The sequence below is a fragment of the Osmerus mordax genome, chromosome 5 (genome assembly GCF_038355195.1).
Source record: "Osmerus mordax isolate fOsmMor3 chromosome 5, fOsmMor3.pri, whole genome shotgun sequence".
Classification (NCBI taxonomy): Eukaryota; Metazoa; Chordata; class Actinopteri; order Osmeriformes; family Osmeridae; genus Osmerus; species Osmerus mordax.
Genome location: NC_090054.1, coordinates 12,424,117 through 12,442,726, shown reverse-complemented (window position 1 = coordinate 12,442,726; position 18,610 = coordinate 12,424,117). Strand labels below are relative to the sequence as shown.

The 18,610-nt window shown below is 38.4% G+C and overlaps 1 protein-coding gene across 1 annotated transcript; it reads left to right on the top strand.

Moving 5' to 3' along the window:
* The first annotated feature begins 218 nt into the window (after positions 1-218).
* pitx3 (paired-like homeodomain 3) lies at positions 219-14,315 on the top strand. Its single transcript, XM_067236934.1, has 4 exons — positions 219-352; positions 5,689-5,815; positions 8,547-8,752; positions 11,257-14,315. Exons 2-4 carry the CDS (start codon positions 5,707-5,709, stop codon positions 11,821-11,823), a joined length of 882 nt encoding a protein of 293 aa, XP_067093035.1. The 5' UTR covers positions 219-352; positions 5,689-5,706; the 3' UTR covers positions 11,824-14,315.
* The last annotated feature ends 4,295 nt before the right edge of the window (positions 14,316-18,610 follow it).

The window sequence follows — 18,610 nt, the reverse complement described above, 5'->3', positions numbered from 1 at the left end:
GAGAGAGAGAGAGAGAGAGAGAGAGAGAGAGTAGTAATGTAGTGTTGGTGTGTGCGTGCTGTTACGCGAGAGTAGTGGGGGGCAAGCAAAAGCTGTGAAGTGGGCAGTCCTTTCTACAGTGGACCTGTCGCACTCGATATTTAGCATAAAGTCTGCCCCGCTCTGTATGGGGATCGAGCTTTCCCTCTTCGATTGTCTTCATGTCTGACTGCATTGAGAGAAGGAAACTGACGCTTTTTTACTTTACAGCCAGAGGAACTTTCTACATGTCAGCAACATCCCTCTTGGACAACGAATAACTCACACCAAGCTAGTCTATCCAGGGATTAATTTAACCAGAGCGGGATTTCATGTGAGTATTAGGTCCAAGTGTAGCCTATCTGTTTGTACACCTGTAAATAACGTGAAATGGTTCTTGATTCAACACGTGTAGAGAATACAGTCAAAATTACGCAAGCATCGGTTCATCATCCCGAGTTACTGCTAGAAGGGTGTCTATTCCTAAACCATAAACTGTCATAGTTACTCCACACAAGACCTGTGGTAAGATCATAATTAACTATAGCCTAAACGTTAGTGCATATAGGCCTAGTGAACGAAAATGCAAATAAGCCAAGCAAATAAAGTTTACTTTAAATATTCAGTTGTTGGATAATATTAACAATAGTGTTTTCAGACTCATATAGTTTATGGACCAACTCATAAATTGACTTGACTTAATGTGCTATAGGCCCTAACTTTTCTAACCTAATGTTAACTTTTCATTAATAGCCTACTCGCGCACAGCCTATAGTCATGCTTGCTGGGCTGGAAATCTTCCACAATATTCCACGCTCCGTTGAAAATAACAGAAGCCAGAGTGTTAGCGTCCCCTTCCTAAATAATGAATTCATTAAAGTATAAATGATATGTAATTGTGTCTACTTTATAATGTATCGCAGATAAGGACACTCGTGATGGTTATTACTTTTTATTTATTTATCGTAACCAGTTTTTTTCTCTATCAAACAAAACACAAATAAGCATAGATATAAAATAGTAGGCTAGTCTCCAATCACACTAACCATAACTTCATGGCTTGTGAGCGCGTTCGATGTGAAACCATTTCAGAGGTCAAAAATGTTTGGGGATCTAGCCGAAATTGATAGGTGGCAGGTGCTCCTGAGCCACAAGAGACCACAGAATGAAAACCAGAGCCGTGCCCCCTCTACCTCCTGCTCCCTTTCCCCTGTCAGCCTAGAGCGCCTCTACAATCATGTGTTCGCTCATTCTTCCTGTAGTTTAAACTTGAACAATATCAAATAGGCCTACGTTGTTTTCTTTAAACCCTATTGGGCTTTCCATGGCACCCTATGGGCCTATGGTAAATATGCTTTATCCAAAAAATTGTTTTGTTCCAGAAGTCTTTTGTTTTTTTGAGCAAGTTGTGCGCTACTGAGTTATAGGCTACTGAGCCGTGTTCAAAATGTCAAAACAAAGCTTTGAAAATTGATTGTTATTGCTATTTAACCTAGTATATAAACATTTTTTTTAATGTTAGAAAATAGCCCAGGTAGAAATGAGACAAATGAAATGGGCAAAAAATGTTTAGTGTATTGGTTGCTAAAATAAAAAGGCTATATTATTTGTATTCCATCAAAAGCGTGAAAGTGACCTCAATAACAAATGTATTTACAAACACGTTTTATCATACTTGACGCGTTGGTTGCCTTTTAATTTGTTTATGGAAATAGCGACTTGTTCTATCGGTTAAATAAAGTTGGCTCTGGGCCTGTGGCCAATTCTGTCATAGGTTTATAATTTACCATCAAAGACGTTTCACACCACTTGAATAAAAATAATTTTACATGCTAATTCTATAGCCTTGGATTACGCATTTTAATGGGATAATTGTAGGCCTACTTCTTCGGCAAGTACTAGTCTACAAAAGTTTTCTATCCTATATTTATCTCATAATGTGGTTGTTATTCCAACAAGGTGCTTTGTGAGTTCGAGTTTTCACTTGGCTTTAAATCTATCTATAGTCCTAACATTTTAATATCATACAATCAATGGTGTAATTTTCTCACATGCATCGGGACCCTGTTTGAATAATAATAATAGTCTTCTGCTTTTGAAATAATTTCAAAGGGATATTCGATATCCCAACAACCTTGTTCAATTGAAAGCTTTTTTTTTTTAATTTGTAGGCTATTTGGTTTATAACAATGACGATACGTTGTTCGGATACCCTATTTATTGTTGCAGTCAAATTAACACCAATTCATTTAGTCTTGGTCCCTTTGAGAGGCGTTTGGCTTAGACACTATCCCAATCTTGCAGTTTAAAGTTAACTGCAGCAATATCAGGACTGCTTAGCCTAATTGTAATAGCTATCTGGAAGTCCCAACAAGTTTATTTTTATGACATGTTCATCAGACTGGGTTGTTATGTCTCGTGTTGATGAAAAACTCGCCTTGACAGTCCTATGCAAATGTCTGTTAGGAGGGGAGAAATTAACATCTACAAACATTGGGCCGAAATTCCATCTGCCGCCTCCTCGAGGAGACCCTTAATAAGTTCTCAGACAGCAAAGTGACACACATCTTAATCAAGTCTTAATCCAGGGAATTAATTCTCGACGCGTTTCTGAATAATTCCAATGCAAATGCAAGTCCGTGGAAATATGAGCAGTCTGCCTCAGTAGCACCAACAGATGGACCCACCAATCTTCGGAAAAATTAGAGAATTTTGTATTCAATGTTTTTTATTAGATAGGCCTATAATGAGATCGATGTTCAAAGATTCCAAAGTGCTCTAGCAAACCCTAAAGTCCACGCCAAACACATTATTTCCCGCAGTTAGGATATGGCCAGACGTCTTTGTTTGATTGCAATGATTTACGCTTCTTGAGCACTAGACTGGCAGATAAACATCGAACACACTTGTAAGGTTGATGTGAAAGGGTTATAGGCCTATCGGCTGCACAATGCATATTAACACATCTCCTTATAATATGCTAAATGTTCCAATAAACTCGTTTAAGGGTTACATTGTGAATCATCGTGGGTTGTTGTCAGACAAGTAATTTGCCTGTAACATTTCAACATGTCAGGTTATGAACAAGGATTGGTACAGCTCTATCAAGATAAGGTAGGACAAATATTATCAAATGTCAAGTTCAGGAGGGCTCCTTAAACTGTAGTTATGTTATCAGAAATAGATTGAAACCAGTAGCAATAAGAGCAAGGTTATCATTATCATTTTAACAAATTTAAACAAAAGAATAATACATGCATTCAAAGTTATCTTTGATTTAAAACTGATAATAATTTAGCATAATTCCAATTAGAATTTACTAATTTAATAAGGTTTAGTTTGAAATGTATGTTTAAAAGTAGGCCATATTTAAAATCTATTTAGCAAAACTGCCATCAGTAAACAAAACAAGAAACAATACTGTTGCTCAGCAAAGTCCTTATCAATGTGAGGTGACATGGGGACATGCAAAGCAGTTCCCACAAAATATTTGTAGAGAAACTCACAGTACATGTGGAAATTTTAGTTTAGTCCCCTTGTTAGGTCTATGATGGCGTGTTGGCCATATCATATGCACTAGGGGGAGGGTCTTGATTTGGAGTTTGAAATATAGTAATGTCACACCTCCAAAGGGGGCACTGACACCTTGTTCCAGACAAAATGACCAGCTTGCGTCACCCCTACTCACTCCCTGGCAAGCTAGCCAGCCTCTCAGCACCACATTGACACTGGCTCATCCATCATTGTCACGGTGGATATGTGTCTGACTGGGTCATATTCATATTTATGACCAAAAATACTGTACACTGGGGATACTTGTCTTGGCTACACATACATACAAAGGACAGCTGTTGCTCTCAGGCAAGTACTCTTTGAGCTCTAGAAGATGAGACTACCATTGAGGGTTACTTTATTTGTGGAAAAACAGAAGAACATCAAACAAATAAGAACTGTAGTCAAAGACTGTCAGAACCCATTAGAGTACTTTTGCTACAGTCTTACATTGACTTTTAATATTGAGAATGGCCTCAAATTCCACCAGCTACTTATCTTTATTATTACATTGATTTGCATGACAAACAATGGGATATACACGATTTGATGTGTATGGTAAAGCAATTTTTCTACCTATATTTAACTTTATCCTCCTCAATCTCTCATTTTCTGCAAAGATAAAATACACATATCATTGATAGACTTGTGAGTTATCCTGCTGTGCAATGATTTGTTTTGTTTTTGTGTAAGTTCTCTATGTGAAACGTTTCTGGCTAATTGTGCCATAGGTTAACAGAATGAGCAAACTAAATCCAGTCTGGGATATTATATATTACGTCTTATCTTTTAAACTTTCATTTTATGCACTTGCTTGTTCCTCCTAAAATCTTTTGATGTTATTGTCATGGCTAATTTAAAGGAGAAACAGAAGTTCTGAAATATGGTTTAACACAAATTAAGATAGATATTGAGGTTTTGATTTTATTCTTGCAAAGCACTTTTAATGGAGGCTTTTAAACTTATTTTGCTATACATATTAAAATATAACAAAGAAGTCCCTCCATTAGCTATTAATTTCCCTTTTTCCAATGGGACAATGACACGTAATAACTGAATGGAAAGAAATACAAGTTTGTTAGAGTTAAAAGCCTCTGAACATGGATGCTCTGTAAGCTAAAAGGGAACTACTATTTTGATGGTGTAGCACTCCGTTTTGGACTTGGTCTCTTGATCAGTACTGGATCGATCAGGGGTTGTGATCTTATGCCATATGTGCACCTCTAAATTACTATGCTGAAATCCTACGTTTGATGAGATGGGAGGTACAGACTGGCATATAGATTGGCACATGGAGTAAACCAGCCAGGAGCAAGATGCGTGCATGGGAGACATTGTGTTAGGTTGGTTTAGGTGCAGTGCTATGGGCGTAAGTAAATCCCTTTGTGACATTGCTTGCAAAAAGTGCTATAGAGACTACAAATAAATTTGTTCTCGAGAATGAAGAAACTGTAATTGGCTACTTCTGCGTAGTTTTTAAACTACTTTTAGTTTGTCTTGTCAAACAAATGATACCACTGTTATTAGCCTGTTTGCTCTTAAACTCCCTTAAAGGGTGGCTAGTGGACTGGAACCTACCCCGTCATTAAACCCAGCCACGACATCATAAATCTCATGAAGCTTTGAGGGAGTGATTGTGCCCCCATATCTTAAAGGTGTTAACTGCGCTTGTATAAATAAACGACCTGTTATTTTAGGATCTATTACGTATCCGTCTCCCTCATGAGGATACTATTTTGGTTGAACAGATCATGATAAGTTTATGCCAATAACCAAATGATCAAAAATAGATCGACAGAGACAGTTGCAAAGACAAAAAAAGGTTACTCTGGTTAAATTATAACGTGACAAAATTACGTTCTAATCAAAAAATGGGCTATGAAGTGTTATGTTGTCTGTAGACAAGATATAGGCCTAGTAGCCTATAGATCGTATGCATTACTTTTCAATTATATTTTGTCGTTCCTGTTCAGAGACACAAATTCCTCCAGCAATGTCTGTAAAAAGTGGGCATTAGGCTAAAATGACTAAATATAACCATATTAACGACCACATTGATAAGCTTGTGTTTGTTTTTATATTGACTTGTGCTGAAATGTGTTGCATTGCTGTTTGCAGAGTCTGTCGGCCGGGGTTATGGATTTTAACCTTCTGACGGACAGTGAAGCCCGTAGCCCGGCGCTATCGCTCTCGGACTCCGGGACCCCTCAACATGATCAGGGATGCAAAGGTCAAGACAACAGCGGTCAGTTATAACACGATGACCTTTTTCATGACTATATTTGTAAAGCAGGATTTAACAGAGTTGTTCTGGTATACACAATTGCAATAAGTAGCACACAACGTGGGCTATTTCTAGGCATATATTTCAGTAGGTAGGCATACACAGCCTATAATATTACGTCAAATTCATGTAGATCCGGTGTACAGGCTTATAATTGTAAATACTTATTTCATGGATGAACGGAGTGAGCGCACGACAATTTTTATATTGTTCTAGGCCTAATTTCTAATAACAAATAGGCTAAGTATGCAAGTTATTTACTGATGGGCAATTATGTTGAGGATTCACGCATTATATAGGCTAATATAGCCAGGCTTTTATGCTTTGACATAGCCTAGTCAAGGTATTTTTGCTGTTTTGCATGCATGGGACTGGATATAGAGTAGCCTACACAAATGTCTCCAGGAATTGGAGCAATCATCTGCAAGCTTATCCTTGTGCACAAATCAATGACGTGTCTGAGGATCTAGCGGCACCAACTGATCTCACAAGCGTGACAAAAGCCTATTGGGTCTCTTTTTACCGAAATGGACAAGCTCATTGCAGAGTTACCCCGATATTTGTTGCAAAACAGGGTAGAAAAGAAACATGGGGCATGTTTAGCATTTATTTTGCGCTCCAAATCCGTCAGGCCCTGTGTGCTATTCGTGGATGAGGTCTTTTGTCTTTTTCAGTTTTATGATTTGTTGAAAACCAGATTATTTAAAAAAGACCAAATATAGAGTGAATATATTTTTTATTCTTTCCAAATCGTTTTTATATGACTATTTCTTATGCATTTTTCTACGAAACCCTCAATATTATGGACATTCATAGAGAATTCATAGTCCATTTTCGTTCATGAAATTATAATCAGCCTCCTAGCCTTATAGAGATAGGCCTAGATCATTGAGATTTTGATCAAACAAATAAAAGTATGCCATTCCAGATTCTGTAAACTAGCAAACTAATGACGAAGCTAGATAACTCTTGATGTTTTGAGTAGCCTAGTCCACATTCCGTTTTCAAATGTATAGCCTAGGTTTCTCACGAAGGGTGAACAAAGGGGTTCGTTTTATAAAAATACATCTAATAAAATACCGATCCTATTAATTTAACTGGAAATAATCGGCGCCCATGAAATAGAAGCATGGATGCTGAAATAACACATAGGCCTAGTAGTTGGATTGAAATAGCGAATGCTTCCAAATGGATTAATTGAATATTTTGAGCCTTTTGTGCATAAACCGCTATTTCACAACTGTGTGAGTTTGTCGACATGTGTGTGTATAGGGCCGTGCATGCATTTGTGTGTGCTGAACGTCTGTGCGTGTATGTATTCATGTGTTTTTAAATGTATGCATTTGCACATGCATTCTACCTACACCTCCATGTCCTGCCTGTCTCTGTTCATCCAGGGGACAAGCGCATAAATTCAAATTTAATTGCCAAACAACTGTGTCTGGCTTTGCAACCTCTGCTCATAAATCCACCCCTAACAAGCTTTCAGACATTCTGGAGCTGAGAATATCTCACCCCATGTCAGCCTCAACGACATTCAAAGAAATGTCATCAGTGTAATGTGTGCCTGTGGCTGCCCCTCCGGAACGTTAATTTACTGTTAAGCCTTTACTTATTTATAATCTTGTTTCACTGAACCGTTTAGTGTAGACGTCTCTCACTTTCTGTTCATTATCATCATAACTTTTCTGGTTGTCTAAGAATAAGTCTATGGCAAGGCTTGTAGTGATAATAGGTTCGAAGTCACTTTTATCCTTAAAAGGACAAAGGTGAATTGCTGTGACATGCCCCATGTATAATGACAATAAATATTTGATCAATCCATGTTCAAAGTTAACTGAGAAATAACCACATCAAAAAGAATAAAATATACCTTGGTGATCAACAAACAGTAGAATTAAATGCCACCAATGGCCATTGATAAGTTAAATCGCAAACCAATCTTTTCTACAACAAGCAGGGACCTTATTAGTAAGATTGCCTCCATTGTTGACCACAATAGGTTTTAAAGGGTTCCGACCTCCCCTCTGTATTGTGACATGGGAGTCAGGACAGATTTAGGCTTTTAGTGATGGCTAAACCAGTGTCAGTTTACTGGCAGATAACAGCCTCGGCCTGGCCTTATTGGTTTTGCTGGTGGCCCTGCAGAGTCTCTTTTAAACCCCGCTGATCATTTCAAACTCCTCCTAGAGAGCTAAGCCTTCGCCAAACAGTCCCAAACCTGCCCAGTCACAAAAGCCTGATCCAGGGGATTAGGGAGCCAGCTAATTTTGCACTTTCTGTGGGGTCCTCAAATTGCGGAACTCTGATTAGGAGAGGACGGTTCATTGGTAGACATAACATGGTTGTGTTGGCCCACCCTTTCTGTGATTTTTTTTGTTTCAGGGCCAAAGGAAGGCAATTATTGATTAGTTGTTTTCTGCAATATAGGTCCAATGAGCTGTTATGTGATAGGTTACATTGTTGTTGGTTTGACTTAAGTAGTATTTGTGAAATGTAAAAACATCTGTTTAGGATTGAGTTTTCTTGATTAAAAGATGGTTATGCATCTTAGAATAAACTATTTTCCACTAAAACCTCCCAAATACATTATTTTACTTTGAGCACATCTCAAAATCTGAACGAAAACTCGATATTTCTCAATGGAATTTGGAGTTAACTCTTGGGGGTCCACCTCCCGCTGCCCCTCCAGACACAGAGAAATCCCACCAGAACCAGACGGACGAGTCCAATGCTGAAGACGGCTCCCTGAAGAAGAAGCAGCGCAGGCAGAGGACCCACTTCACCAGCCAGCAGCTCCAGGAGCTGGAGGCCACGTTCCAGAGGAACCGTTACCCAGACATGAGCACACGGGAGGAGATCGCTGTGTGGACCAACCTCACAGAGGCACGCGTCAGGGTGGGTAAACCCCTCACGCACTCACGATGAAAATGATTTTGGTGATTATTGGTGATTGTGGTAGTGATTTGGACAGTGGTGTTGATGGTGGTGGCAATAATGATGGTGGTGGTTATAAAGCCAATGCTGGTGATAATTATGGTGGGGTGGGTCATTATATGGTGGTGATGATAATGATGGTGATAATGATGGTGGTGATGATAATGATGGTGATAATGATGGTGGTGATGATAATGATGGTGATAATGATGGTGGTTGTGATCATGGTGATAATGATGGTGGCGATGATAATGGTGGTGGTGATAATGATGGTGTTGATTACAATGATAGTGATGATGGCGATGGTGATGAAGACAATGATGATGAGGATGATGTCAAAAAGGGTATTTGAGCAATTATTTATTGTTGAGTGATAGTTGTTTCGCGGTGACTGCTGTATGTGGGTGGGTGCTGGTCAGTGCTACCTGCATTTGAGTTTCATTGTTTTATACACTTTCAAGACAGAGTTCTTAAATGAAAGGTTGTATCACATGTTACTGTACAAGAACATACGCATGGATGAGTAAGTAATTCGTACATGGTTTAAATTTGTGTCTGGTTGGTTTGGTAACAGGGATTTACATTATATTATTCCTGGATAATTCCTATATCAGACATGTTTGTGTTAAAAATACAGAGAAGTATATATTGACACCAAAGAAAGGTCCTCTATTCATACATTATAGTGTGTGACACAAAGGTCAGAAGGGCACAAAGCCCCAATCCTAAAATGTTCCTTCTCCAGCCCAGAGGTTTGGTCCACACCCAGTGTGGAGCAGGTGGGTGCACATACTGATGGACGACAATACAATCGCTGCCTGCCTGACAAGTAATGGATCAGATCATGTTGGCTGAATGAAAGGTCACATAGCAGGCAGTCTTGGTTGTTATTTTGAAAGGACAACAGACCACACAAGGGCTGGGTCCTAATGTCCATCAGTAGCCCTCTGAACCCTTCACGTTCCCCTCTAATCCAAGGTAGACGCAGATTCCACTGGCATACTGAGGATACTTCCCCTGTCATGTTGATTTATGGGATTTGTCAGAGTATTTGATCGTAGTAGACAAATTTGTCTTCTTAAGGTCCATGATGACACTGGTGTATGTTATTCCATGATATATGTGTCCTAATGGCACAGATAAAATACATTTTATATTGTATATTGTGTGTACTTATCACTGATTGAGGCAATCCACCAAGGAAAAAATTGTTTGTTAGTAAGACTATACAAATGTCAGCCCTTGAAGTCCTCTAATTGCCTTTGGTTTTAAACAGAAAAATAATATAATTCATATATTTAAAGTTGAGCATTTGGTCATGCTGGTCATTTACCAGTTTAGGAAAGTGAAGTTTAGTTTGATAACCTTTCCCATAGAACCATTTGACATTCATATGTTTCCATTAACAATTAAACAGTATTGCCCCAGAGTCATGTTAAGGGTGCGAGAAGAACTCTCCTAGAGGGGGTTTACCCACTGTCACTGAGTAGGATGGAAGACTTGGTGCTACACACTGAGCTCCACATTTAATAGTCAGGAGCATTCTTTTACTATCATAACAGATGTGGTACTGGTAGACCAAGCCTTTTGAAAGAGTGTAATCTTTCTATGCCCACAATATTAGAAAGACAGAACTGGTTGAACATTTTGTGTAAACAAAACAATGATTATAATTATAATTATTTCGAAACAACTCATCTGTCTGCTTGACATTACTATGTTTATGTATGCATTCACCTTTCAGTAAAAATCTGTGGGGTATACATTTTGTGTCTTCATAAAAAATGTACTTCTGAAAATTCTGCTCAAAAACGAACACTGAAGGGAAGTATTTTTTTCTCTATTGGGAACTTAATTTGGTACGTTCATAAAAAATTTGCCATTAAAATGTAAATCCATTTTATACCCTCTTAAAATAGAATCTTAAAATGACAAATGTGAAGTGGCATGGACTTTTCTGTCAGAGCTCATAATTAAAATAAGTGAATGATTAGTTTTAATAAACCATACTTTATATGACTGTTTGATAATACACTTCAACTTAGTTTCTTAAACAAGTTTTTAATTTCAAAGTGTCAGAATATACACTGGATATTGCCCAAACTATTTGAAAGGTGTTATGATTTTAGACATGTTTTTGAATTAAATTAAAAGGGGATTCTTTTCTGCTATTAAAACTTTTAGTAATGCAACTTACCAGTTTAGTTATATTATTTACTGGTAAAATAATTGAGTGGTTGGTACAACACATCATGTTTACATTTGAAAAATGTATAGTGGTTCTCCCATGTCTTCAAATATTGCTGAAATCTATTTATTATTATCTGAGCTGTGTTTGGAGTACTGTAGATTTTGTATACATCGTTTTCTTTGTGATCATCTTGGAAATGTTTAGCCCCTCACCATCATGAATTAAGATTAAGGTTAAAGCCCATATTTATCAACCTTTGTTTCCTTGCCTGCAGGTATGGTTTAAGAACCGCCGTGCTAAATGGAGGAAAAGGGAGAGGAACCAACAAGCAGAGTTGTGCAAAAATGGCTTTGGCACCCAGTTCAATGGACTAATGCAGCCCTATGACGACATGTACTCGGGCTACTCCTACAACAACTGGGCCACCAAGAGCCTGGCTAGCAGCCCTTTGTCAGCCAAAAGTTTCCCTTTCTTCAACTCCATGAATGTAAGCCCCCTGTCCTCCCAGCCCATGTTCTCCCCTCCCAGCTCCATCCCCTCCATGAACATGGGCTCCAGCATGGTGCCCTCAGCTGTGGCTGGGGTGCCCGGTGCAGGCCTCAACAACCTGGGCAACCTCAACAACCTCAACAGCCCCACGCTCAACTCTGTGGCGGTGACAGCGGCCACCTGCCCCTATGCCACTTCGGCTAGCCCCTATATGTACAGAGACACCTGCAACTCCAGCCTCGCCAGCCTCAGGCTCAAGGCCAAGCAGCACGCCAATTTTGCATATCCGGCTGTTCAGAACCCAGTGTCTAACCTAAGCCCATGCCAGTATGCAGTGGACCGGCCAGTATGAAGACAGACCACAACCTCCAACCCCCACCCCCCAGTCCTAAAACACCTACCTGTATTCTCTCCCCCAAATCCACTTCCCCCACTGCTCCCAGCCAATAGACCTTCTCCTGTCCTCCCTATACTACATCTATGAAATGTGTTACTGCGGTATGGACTGACTACCATGATGTTGTTTGAGGAAAAGGGGTGGTACACAACAGGAATAAGCTTAAACAGAGACAAAACTATATTCCCAGATGGACCACCACGCTTCAAAGAACTCTCTCAAATAAGCTGAGACTTTGTTGCTGAACCGACCAACTGTTAAAATGAGGATTTCTAAGATTATATCAACTATAATTGTTTTGGACTGCATGACAAGAGTGAATTTAAGGAAAACAAAGAAAAACCTGAATGCTGCAACTGCACTGGTGGTCAACATCTTGGCCAAAAGGAAATCATTGTTGAAGCTTTCCACCACCATCGCAGGAAAAGGGACCTGTGGTTGCAATATGGGGAAAAGAGGATGTATATAATGGACTTTTTTCCGTTTTGTATGTGACAAAACTATCTATGAAAAGTAGTTATTTGAAGATAAGAAAAGCATGTTCTTCAAGAGCATAGATTGATGTACTATGAGAACCTTCTTTTGGAATTTGAATCTTTGTTATGAATTCCACTAAGTTCAGAAGGTCCAGGGTCATAGTTCACATCAGGAGAGATAGGAAAAGTAGCAGGACGTCATTTCAGAGAGCACAAAAAAACAGTTAGACAAAACCACCACGGTTTACACATCTGTCAGAATATCAGAATCTTTTTAAAGTAACCCCCCAAAAAGCCATTGAATATATAGATTTGTGTGGTGTTATATGAAGGGAGTCCATTACTGTAAAAATGTATGTAAGAGTGCAGTTGTTATAAAACAAGCTTTTTTTGGTGTAGCCTGCTTTGTCTCATTAAAATGAATAAAACGGATATGTTTTTATGAACAACTAAGACTGCTATTTGAGTAAATACTGTGTAAGAAACAATAATTATTCTTGCTTTTTGTCTTCTCATCATCTATGGCCCATGACATTTGACAAAGTGACACAGACCTACACACAATGTTCTCTGGACATGACGGCACAACACCATGGAAACGCCATCTCACCTCCATGGCAACATTACGCAACAAGGACATGGGGAGAGAGATGTAGAGATATAGATGTTCCCGTTGGCTGGTCACCGATATGTTTGACCTACACTCTTTGAGCAGTAGCCACAGTGCGGTCCCCAGGCTATCCCGTAACAGGGGAGGAATTCTCAAGCCATGCTTCAGATGGTCTGTGGTCAATGCCAACATTACATAAGCGGTTGGGAGGTGTCCCTGTAGACCCCTATCTCAGGGGACAAACGCTCCATTGCCGAGCGGTGGCACTTGGCACTGATGGTGATATTTTACAACAATGTTGTTCTCGTTTTCTAGTTTAGTACCAATGCATACTTATTTCTAACTTGCCAGTTTTCCCAAAATCAACTGTCACTCAAAGAGCTTTAACATGCCACCTAGAGAATTCTAACATTACGGAAAGTATTTATTTGTTATTTTCTCAAAAAAGTTACGTGTTGGAATGGAATGTACTGTAGAAAGGGACTAAAATAATTTTTTCTACGGTGCTTTACATTATTAGATTATTTTTAATTGTATGATTTAACAACTATTTTAGACAACCATTTGTTATTATCAACCCAAGTTAAAATGGCTGTCTATTTGAAAGTTTTATAGTGTTTTCACTTACTGCAAGCAACATTTTTATTAGCTTCTTATCACTGTTTGCCTCTTCCAGTGACTATGCCAGCAATCACTTATATAGTCAGTGCAGTTTATTGAAACTTCATACTACTAGGTAAAGAGACCAAAGGGGCCAATAAGGGACAAGACTTGGACCTTTGATTATGGTTCTCATTTATACATTGCTTATACCACACAATCTTTTCTGGCTGGGTTGGAATGTGAACCTTTCTACCTTCTCAACATTGAAGCCTGTGTCTGACCTAAAAGCTACCACAGCTGTCCAACTGACCAGGCCTTGTGAACTCTAGACAACAAGGGAAATATTCTCCATTCTGCAGTTTCATTGGAAGGGAATAGACAACAATCAATACTTTTACCGTGATGGTTAAAATAGAACGTAAACAAGCACATTGCTGGTTAGTTTTGGGATGATCCCTTCCCAAACAGGAATAGGCTTTAATGTCATTGTTACTATAGTTAGAGTTGAGCACTGAACAATACACTTCCCCAGTTCCTGCTCTACATCACAGCATGATGCTTTACACATTATATTTGACAGATAAATCATGTGGAACTGGAGTACTGTACAAGGGGAGTACTATTCTACAAACGTTTGGGGAAATACTTGAATTAATTGTCTTTTGCTATGTCATTTGCATCTGCCCATGTTTTTGCTCTGTACAGAAATCTTCATGCATTGCATTAAACATGTTGAGTGATATTACTGACCCCATCTTGTGCTCTTTCTGTGTGTTTTACAACAGACACATTACTTCAATTTGTGAAAGTGTGTAAGCATTTAATCATTTCTGTACACATTTTAATCCTTTAAGAAAATTAAATTTTAAATTGATGTTGTACTCGTTTTGAAATTTGAAATCAGTTTTGCCAGGGATGCATTCAAGCTCACCAATTCTTGGAAATAACTATTTAGTCATGAAATACAGATAAGGTTCTGCACCGATATTTGGGTGTTTATTAAGACCTTTCTCCTGTTTGTTGATAGACTTTCTATGGGATTGTGTCTCCTCTTCCACACACCACTTACAATCAATATCCCACCACAGAGGACACACACACGTAAAGGCACTAAACACACACAAGTACTAAAAGGAAAACACATGTTCACTGGTCCAAAACCATAGTCTGGAAATATCTTGGAGAGAACTTGTAGAGATGATAACGATCACCTCAGAGAATAGAGAAGAGACGGGATAAGTGGTTTTATTGTTGTCACTGGCCTGGTGAAGAATTGAAAAAGATTTATTTTCAAGGAAACTATATCTATGCATTATGCCTAACCATTTGACATCCACTTGAAGTAATGAAGACAAGCACATTTCTTGTCTTCCTGTGCTGAATAAGTATATGGACAATGACTTTTGGCCAGTTTAACTGTTACTGTTGTACCTTCCTATACTGTACAGCACTTTGACACAGACAATGTTGGGTCAATTCTGTGCTAAGTAGTTGCAGTCCAGCAACACCAAAACTGTACTGTAAGCTTTCACTTCAGTTTGTTAATGGAATGGAATTAGTCATCAAAAGATGAGCAGCAGAGCAAGATGGACATTGTATTCTCTTCAAGAATATCTTTATAGACAATAAGTATCAAGGTTTTTTTTTTTTGGCCCACCACCACCCCCCTTCTTCGGAGGAAAGCTTTATTTTTATTTCAGTGTAGTTACAATAGTAAAAAAAAAACAAAGAGAGAAAAAAAATAAAAAATAAGTATCAAGGGGTGTTGACAGGCTTTCTATTATACAGCACTGTCTGTCTACCTTGGTCAAACAAAAGTACAGAGTAAAACAATTGTAGTTGATTTGTCAGTTGGACTATAGTTGGAGCTCTGGTGACATGATTAGATTAGGATGTCATTTTGTAGTGTTTTTAGAACAGAAACATGCAATTACCTGTCAACATTAAATAAATGACCATATGTATTGCAATACATGTTTTTTCTCTGATACTTGCTATTATTACTCAATGAAACCGAAAGGCATCTTGCGTCTTCAAAGTTTTTTCTATCATGTTTGATGGACAATAATACTCATCTGTTTTACATTACACACTGTAGACAGTGACAATGCATCTAAAGAGAAAGTTAGTGCATATCCAGCCTTTGTTACAAGGTACTGATTGCTTAGAGTTAGTAATTACAACTTAACAATATTAAGCCTATTATTTGAGTACATAGACCAAATACCCAGAGTCTTTAGTTTAGATAATTATATCTCTTAGCTTTGTTGATATTAAACCCATCACACCAAAAGCTGACTAATTAGAAAATCATAATGAAAACAGTTATTAAATTCCCAGCTATTAAATCTCTTACACTCAGAACAGTGAAAGATCATCTTCTTGGTTTCTTTAATTAGCTAATTGCAGATATCTTTGGCAACGACAATTTAATTACATTTAAGGACATAACAGCCATATAGTAAATGGAATTTGCACTTCGAAGTGTCACAGAAGTGACTGTTCAACATGCAAACAGAATATATCAAATACATAGACTTCTTGTTCCTTAAAGATAATTTAATCAATGAAAATTCAGAATTCTGGAATCACTTTTAAAACATTTACAATTCAGTGCAAAGTGACTTTCATTCTATTTCTTTATGACTCGTTTGCTCAATCTGTAGTGCAAACAGCCTGTTTGCTTTTCTGCATTTTTACTTTTAGTGTATGTCATAGGACCATGAATATTTTGCTGATTTAAAATGACATGTATCCACAATCCTCATCCTTACAATCCCTGTTATTATCCAAGGAAAAGAGTGAACACCCACTAAGTAAAGCTACGAACAAGATACTGTATGTTAGTCTGCAGATGTAGCGATACAACTACAATATAACATACAATATTTACAGTGTCTCGTGTACATGTTTCCTCTGTCTACACAAAGCCTGCAATTTCACAATGACATTCACATTCAGAAACACCTGTGCTGTCACATCTTAGCTTTATCTGAGGGAGTTGACTCACAATAGGAGTAATAGTAGTTTTGTCTGACAAGTCATATCCTGAGGGAGCTGGGAAAGGGACCACACAGCCACTGAAACCTGAAAAAGCAACACACCTAGTCCAATTTGGGCTCCATTGGGGACCTAAACCTTGTTCTTTTAACGGTTGCTACCTTATCCTACCTTTTAATACTAATTTCAACAAAGCTCCTACACACACACACACACACACACACAGAGCAACTGCACACACTATTGTTAAGAGGCAGCCTCTGCGTGTAATTCTCAAATAATGACAGGCCTGGACTGTGGTTCAGTCCTGATGCTTTGGAGAAGCTCCGGGCCTGCAGGCTCAGCGCAGTCTGTGGTCCTCCTCTTCTCCAACTGTAATACATTAAATGGATTAACATTCCGACAGTAAGCCCCCGCAGACGAACCTGACGGCTTTTCTGTTCTCTCTCCCTTGCCCTCCAGCTAGCTCTGTCTTGCACGTCATTTCTCTTTTATATTGCCCCCCCCCCGCTCACACAAGCATACAGATATACAGTATACACACACATGCATATATACAAACACACATACATAGAGAGAGAAGGAATAAACAAGTAGGATTTCCCTTTTAATGATAGATTAGTTCAAATGAAGTGAATTAGAGTCTACTCTCCACTCTACTCTAAGATATTCACCTGATTGACATTGCGATTGTTTTGCCCACCTACTGGGGTCTAAATGTTTAAAGTTTTCTTAAATACATATTTTAAAGGCTGCAAAAAATACGACCAACCAGCAGTAAAGATTACTACTAAACTCAAATAAATGGCACTCACAAATGCACACGCACGGACGCAAACATTAATTTGGCTCATGGAAATTGAGGCAGAGGTGCTTCACTAAACCAATCCTAGACACCTTTAATTAAACTTGTTTTTTATTATTTCTTTCTCCTAGAGCCCTAAACCAGAGAAGGCACCTTCAGGCTGTTTTCACATGTGATTAGCCTCTGTCCAAAATCACTTAACTCCACAATGACCATCCAAATGCTTTGACAACATCATCTGGCAAAGATTAGTCCTCCCTCCTTGTTTACCTGATCATGTTGGTTCACTTACTAGTTGAAATCTGGTCTATGTCTTCTGAATACTCCAGTTTTCTCTACCTGATCATTGGAGAGTGTCTCTTGATCCTAATATATTAAGAAGCAACATTGCAGTTCCAGGGTAATAAACATAATTACTGTACACTTAAAATGATGTCAATTATTTAAAAAAAGAATTATATTGGATACAAGTTAAATGATTTAAAGATATATATTTTCAGTTTTTAAAAGTTACAAGTATCATTGGTATTACAACTCTTTTGTTGCAGAATAAGTTTGAAATGTGAATACTATAGTTTGTTAAGTGTCAACAGACTGTGAGGAGAGCAGACTTACTTATTGCTCTCTAGTGCCATCTTTTGGACATATTTAGCATGACCATTCGGTGATCCAAAAGCAGTGCATGACCTACACATACACTATAGCCAAAAATGTGTGGACATCTGACTATTAAACCTGTATGAGCTTGTTGGACATCTTATTCAAAAATAAGCAAAATGGGAACTGAGTCCATATTACGGTAATGTACATGATTTTAGAATGAGTTTACAGGCAGGTTTCTGTATATTGAGCAGTGTCCACATACCATTGTCCATATATTGTATATAAAGAAATACTAAATAATTTTTACTTAGCAGGGTTTATACTTTGAACACATGACTTTGATAGTGCAAAGTCCAAGTTGCTCTTATCCAAAGGAACATGGAACACCTGTCAAAGCTTCAGTCCTTGACCATGAATTTGCACACTATACAATAACTTACCCTCTATAGGACTATAAGCAAACAGAACAGCATGCAAAATACTCTGAGTTTTTGGAAGACTGGCTCACACCTGCTGGTTTCCCTGACCTTCCATGCTGTGTTGTGCTGTAGGTGTGCCCAACCTGCCCAGGCTAGCATATATAAAGGACAGGGAGTCTCAGCCCAAAAGCCTGTGTTCAATGTAAGTGTCGGTTAACTGTTTGCA